Here is a 6,723-nt window from a genome sequence, read left to right as displayed (position 1 = left end):
CCTGGTTGCTATTGGCTGTTGGAGTGCTATTTATCCAGTCTTTGGAATAATGTGGCTTTTGGACCAGCAGGTAACTAGCAGTGATTAACCTTAATGTAGAAAATTTCTGCTTTTCAAAGGTAATTAGAAATAGTGTAGAAACCATAAGAAATATCTATATATTTATAAGAAGTAGATTTGATATATAAAATACATATAACTTATATATAACTTGCATATAGATTTAATATAACTAATTTTATGATTAAATATGGATATTTGCATATTGATTTTTGATTGAAAAAGGATTATATATTATGTTCATATTAATTCCTTGACCGTGCCATGCTAACCATGTGTGCTCTGTGCCTTCCCCAACAGCCTGCTCGGACAAGGGGTCCAGCAAGAGCACCACTATAGAGATGTACGCCCCATCCTCTTACACCGGCACTGTTACTGGAGAGACCTTGTCCTCTATCTCTGAGAAGTCGAGAGAGAGCTACGCCCATGAGGTGAGAGAGAGTTCCCACTCTACTAGAGCGCCTCTAGAGTACCTCTAGAGAGTATTTTAAAGGTAATATATATATATATATATATATATATATATATATATATATTATATATATATATATATATATATATATAATATATATATATATATATATATATATATATATATATATATATATATATATATATATATATATATATATATATATATATATGTGCAATTGACGATCACAAAACACTGATCATTTTAGGCGGAAAATCCACAGAGAAATCCACAGTTCACCTCATTTCATATTTCTCTGTGGATTTTCCGCATATATATATATATATATATATATATATATATATATATATATATATATATATATATATATATATTTATCGGGACAACAGACAAGGGGGAGGAAAAAATATCCAGCATAAAATATGTTTTGGAACGAGGCCCAAAAAATCCGGTCTGGGCGTCGAGTTTCCAGTCTGTGTGGTGGACAGGGACGAGCTGCCAACCACCACAGCTCGTTCCATCATTTGCTATGACTACATTTCACGCTAATACGACCTTTGACCCCTTTGACCCGATGCACCACAAAACAACGTGGGTTCAAAGCTTCTGTTTAAATCGATTTTTCCGTAATTAACTCCGATCTAATTAGCTGTTTTTAAAGGATTCTTTCAGGCTTGACGTGGCGGTGAGGGGGGAGGGGGGGGGGTGAGGGAGAGGTGGGTGGGGATAAGGATAGGGGGATAGTAGTGAGGGGTAGCCCCAGGATAGGGGGGAGGATGGGGGGGTGTAAAGAGATAGAGGGGAAGTTTGTCTCTTAGTTAAAGGGGGGAAGAAAGTTATAATAATAATAATAATACCAGAATTTTGCATTTTGCTTTTTTTCTGTAAATAAAAATATTGAAATGTTAAGTTTTCGTAAGTTTCTTCTCCTTTTCTCTGGCCATGTGTCCTTTCATCAGCCTCCCTCCTTATTCATTGTTTCTTATTCCGTCTTTATTTATATTATTTTATTTGTCATCTTGTTTATCGCATCATGTCCTTGTTCCTCGCACAGTGGCCGGTTCAATTGTTCAGTCTTCTCCCTCGAATTTTATCCACGTCTGTCTATCCCGGTTCAGTAAAGACTATCCCCCTCCTTCTCCACACGTCCTCGTCGTCTCCAATATGCCTCCCACGCAAGCAAGATGCCTCTAATATGCCTCCCACGCAAGCATCATCTCAGCCAGTCTCAACACCGCGGAATATTTTTGTGCAAGTATACCCTAGTCGACTGCTTCGCCGTTTTCCCATATATATACCACATACCGCGCGAATATGTTTATGTCTGTGGTGGTCGGTCGCGGTCATTAAACCGCATTATGGTTGTCTGTGGCCTCTGTGTTCTTCTCTGTGCCGCTACTTTGCTCTTCTCAACTACCACTTCCAGGATAAAAAGGGCACGGAAGCAGCACAGAAGAGTTGTCTAAAAACGCAACTTTCTTCCTCGGAGGTGATATTACCAAGGAGTCAGTCGACCTTTACTTTTAAATTCATTTCATTAATATGATTTTTATATAGGGATATATACCCAACTTCTCGGTATATATATATATTATACACTGAGTTTATTAGTCATGTAAATACATAAATAATCAAATAATTACATGTGATATGAAAGAAATGAATTTTATATCCGTCCTTGGCCCTTATCAAGTCGCAAATGAGACGATTCAGGCAAGGCAGTCATATATAACTAGAGACGAAGAGAAGATAAGGCTTCGCCTTATCCATGTCTCCTCTTATCCTCTCATGAAAAACAGCTAAAAGCTTGAAATGAGAAACAAAGCAAACAGAGAAGGTATTGAGAGTCACGTGTTAAATAAAAAAGAAAATGAGAGAATCAAATTAAACATAAAGACATAGGGACATAAGAGAAAGAAGGGCATATAACTAAGAATCTGCCATAATCTTAGTACATTTGCCATAGAATCTTAGTGGTCATAAAGACGGTGCTAAGGTTCGTGTTGGTTATTAGAACCGATCTTGAGATGATTTCGGGGCTTTTTAGTGTCCCCGCGGCCCGGTCCAAGACCAGGCCTCCACCCCCCAGGAAGCAGCCCGTGACAGCTGACTAACACCCAGGTACCTATTTTACTGCTAGGTAACAGGGGCATAGGGTGAAAGAAACTCTGCCCTTTGTTTCTCGCCGGCGCCCGGGATCGAACCCGGGACCACAGGATCACAAATCCAGTGTGCTGTCCGCTCGGCCGACCGGCTCCCGTAGATAAAGCTTCCATAGAATTTTACAATCACATGCAATGCTGCATTTTGCTCAAGTTTCGTTGATTTCTGCACCCATGAGCACTCAATAGACAGTATTGATTGTACCACCATTTTAAAACGTTAGAAAGAATAATACAATTATAATAATAGGCCTAGCAACATTTCCTGTCCCCTATTTTGAAAAAGAAATGAAATTGGTGAAGCGACGACACATTAATGAGGAAGGCTCAAGATGCAGGTAAGTGCCCAGGACTCAGTTTCCCTCTCGGGGCAATTACACAGACCTAATTAGATTTTCAGGGTTATTGGGTATTATGGTGGGCTGTGGCAGTGTGGGGACGAGGTGGATAAGTGGATAGGATAGGGTGGAGGAGGGGCATGGATAGGGTGGAGGAGGGGGAAGAATAGGGTGGAGGAAGGGGAAGAATAGGGTGGAGGGGGGGGAAGAATAGGGTGGAGGAGGGGTAAGGATAGGGTGGAGGAGGGGCAGGGAAGAGTGAAGGAGGATTGTAATAGGGTGAAGTAGGAGCAGGACGACCTACACGACATTCAAGAAAAGTTCTTCAAGATAAAGAACAGAAGGGGCATGAGCAGGGAGAGAGAGAGAGAGAGAGGCAGAAGGATGAGAGATAAGGGGCTAGGAAGTAGGAAGACAGAGACAAGGAGAAGGCGGAAAAGAGGGACGAGAAAAGGAGGAGGAGGAGGACCACAGAGGCAGGATGAGGAAGAGACGGGGGGGGGGGATAATCGTAATTAGTTCTTCCTTCCAGAGACACTAATCATCCAGGATGGTTGTTCCAGAACTCTCGGGTCTTGTGAGGGGGGGGGAGGGTCTTGTGAGGGGGGGGAGGGTCTTGTGAGGGGGGGGCACCGGTCATGTGAGGGGGGGGGAGGGTCTTGTGAGGGGGGGGGGGCACCGGTCATGTGAGGGGGGGGGGCACCGGTCTTGTGAGGGGGGGGGGGAGGGTCTTGTGAGGGGGGGGCACCAGTCTTGTGAGGGGGAAAGGGCCTTGTGAGTGGGCACACTTCTAACTCATGATCGCCTCATTCACTACTGTAGTAAACAAACAATGTGTTTGTTATACAAGGCAGCAAACACACCCCACCCCACCCCCACCCTCCACTGTTTATTTGCTTCTCTTAAAAACTGCTCAAGACTGACGATGGTGGCAAAGATTAAAAAATAAAAAGGTACCCGTAGTACCTATTTTGAAGTACCCCCATTATCAAATATGTAACCTTCCTGAACTCATGATGCAAAATTGGGCGACACTTCTACCTGGTTGATACCTGGTTGATACCTGGTTGATGGGGTTCTGGGAGTTCTTCTACTCCCCAAGCCCGGCCCGAGGCCAGGCTCGACTTGCGAGAGTTTGGTCCACCAGGCTGTTGGTCCTGGTTGGAGTTTGGTCCACCACGATACCAGGATACCTCGTATCGTCTTTTCCATATGAGGTTCGAGGTTCTCCTTAAACCACCCGCAGGTTTCAATTAGGAGAGGGTGAAGCTGAGAGAATTATCTGATGGAATGAAAGCCTATTTCTTATAAATGTTGAGGGAGATGAGAGCGTCTCAGATTCTCCAGGGAGATGACACTCTCTTAACTCTCCTTATGATGCTTGTAAACAAACTATACACAGCATCCCAGGTAAACACCAGCTGGGATAAACATCAAACCCAGTAGACATCAGGTGAAATGAACATAAAGATGTTTTATTAAGACGTATTTTCTTAATTTGAAAAGCTTTCTCCCCCCCCCCCTCACTACTTGAAAGGGGATTAAAAATATTACCTCAAATCTCTTATCATTTTCTGGGGATAATTTGGCGTGACTGAGATCATTTTCATGTTGTTTGATTTTGCAACTCTATGGAAACTTGTACTTAGGTAAATGAACAAATCCACAAGGGCCGTGACGAGGATTTGGATTTGTTCATTTGTTCATTTGTTCATTTGATGCATCACGTTAGTGTCATCTCTGTACTCAGTACTACAGAAAGTACTCAGGTACTTTCCTGGTTGGTGAAAGGGGGGGGGGGTGGTGAGAGTTTGTGACTCTTGTTTGGTACTTCACACACACTCAAGATGGCGAACAAGTCTATTCTAGAGAAGTATATGTAGTGAGTCAAAATGGTGAGTCCAACTTTATAAACCTGAGGAAAGTGGATTAGTTTAGAAAGTTTGTTGTACCCGAGGTTAGAGACGCACTCTTTTGCGCACCGGAAAACAAAATATATACTCACGCAAGCACGCACACACGCACGCAAGTTTTTATTTGGGGTAAAGGTAGTGTGTAAATGGAATGATCTAAAGGAGCAGGTTATCTTGAGATGATTTCGGGGCTTTAGTGTCCCCGCGGCCCGGTCCTCGACCAGGCCTCCACCCCCAGGAAGCAGCCCGTGACAGCTGACTAACTCCCAGGTACCTATTTACTGCTAGGTAACAGGGGCATTCAGGGTGAAAGAAACTTTGCCCATTTGTTTCTGCCTCGTGCGGGAATCGAACCCGCACCACAGAATTACGAGTCCTGCGCGCTATCCACCAGGCTACGAGGCCCAGGCTACGAGGTTGTAGAGACCAACTCAATTTACAACTTTAAAAGCAGGTATGATAGGGAAATAGGTGTGATTATTGCTTTAGACAACCGGGTGGGAGCCGGTGGCTGAGCGGACAAAACACTGGACGCGTGATGCTGTGGTCCCGGGTTCGATCCCGGGCGCCGGCGAGAAACAATAGGCAGAGTTTCTTTCACCCTAATGCCCCTGTTACATAGCAGTAAATAGGTACCTGGGAGCTAGTTAGCTGTCACGGGTTGCTTCCTAGGGGGGGGGTGGAGGCCTGGTCGATGACCGGGCCGCGGGGACACTAAGCCCCGAAATCATCTCAAGATAACCGGCGGCTAGAAAAGCGGGGTTCAAGAGATAGAGTTCGATCCTGCAGGAACAAGCAGATGAGTACACACACACACACACACACACACACACACACACACACACACACACACACACACAACGTTACTCTATTTTTATGGCTTAATGAAGCTTCCTTCATTCTCCTCTTCAGTACTCTTCTTCCTCTTTATCTCACTCCTCTACTCTTCTGCTAACCTCCATCTCTTAGCACCCCTTCTCCCCCCCCCCCCCCTTCTTTCCCTTCCTCCTTCCCCTCTTCCTCCTCCTCCTCATTTTACACCAGACCTCCTCCTTTGCAAACCTCCCTTCACCCCCCCCCCCCTCCCCCTTTTCTCTTCTTTCCTACCTCCATTCTTGGTGAAATATTCAAGCGAGAGGAGAGAGAGAGAAATACACAATTGTATTCTTGGGGGGCGTGTTGTTCACAAAGGAACTCGGAACACGCATATTACACAACATTTTATCGTCCTCTCTCTCTCCCCCCTCTCTCTCTCTCTCTCTCTCTCTCTCTCTCTCTCTCTCTCCTCTCTCTCTCTCTCTCTCTCTCTCTCTCTCTCTCTCTCTCTCTCTTTACGTGTGTGCGTGCGTGCGGGAAGGCGTCAGCGTTGGCAAGTCTTGACGTGTTCTAGGAATTATGGGACACAAATATTGATTGTGGTGTAGGTTCTGTCCGGTCTATCCTAGGGTTAAAACATCTTCTGTCCGGCTTACTCTAGGGTTAAGCCATCTTCTGTCCGGCCTACCCCAGGACCAACCCTCCAACTGTCCAACTGACCATTTGTCCATTCAACGTTCTGTCCAAACTACCCACTGTGCAAACCGACCCTCCCACTGTCTATCTGGCAGTCTACCTGTCTATCAGACCGTCAATCTACCAATGCTGTTAATGTCATTTTTATCAGTACAATTACCCGTTTCGTTAATAATAATATTATTACCTATAGTGTTGATAATAATTTTAGTCAAAGCATTAGTATAATTTCAACAGTATTATGACAAGTTTTAGTAATAGTGTTAGTAGTAGTTTTAGTAATAATTTTCATAGTTTTAGTAATA

At 44.1% G+C, this 6,723-nt stretch overlaps 1 protein-coding gene across 2 annotated transcripts in view; it reads left to right on the top strand.

Annotated features, from left to right (window-relative positions):
- The window catches only part of LOC123771721 (nephrin), a 179,097-nt gene that overhangs the window by 155,177 nt on the left and 17,197 nt on the right, over positions 1-6,723 (top strand). For both annotated transcript variants that reach the window (XM_069324401.1, XM_069324402.1), the window contains exon 19: positions 361-491. In XM_069324401.1, the coding sequence (XP_069180502.1) occupies positions 361-491 (131 nt within the window). The remainder of the gene's footprint in view (positions 1-360; positions 492-6,723) is intronic.

This window comes from Procambarus clarkii, chromosome 14, assembly GCF_040958095.1.
Source record: "Procambarus clarkii isolate CNS0578487 chromosome 14, FALCON_Pclarkii_2.0, whole genome shotgun sequence".
Taxonomy (NCBI): Eukaryota; Metazoa; Arthropoda; class Malacostraca; order Decapoda; family Cambaridae; genus Procambarus; species Procambarus clarkii.
Note: the sequence above shows the minus strand (reverse complement) of the source record. Positions and strands in the feature narration are given on the sequence as shown.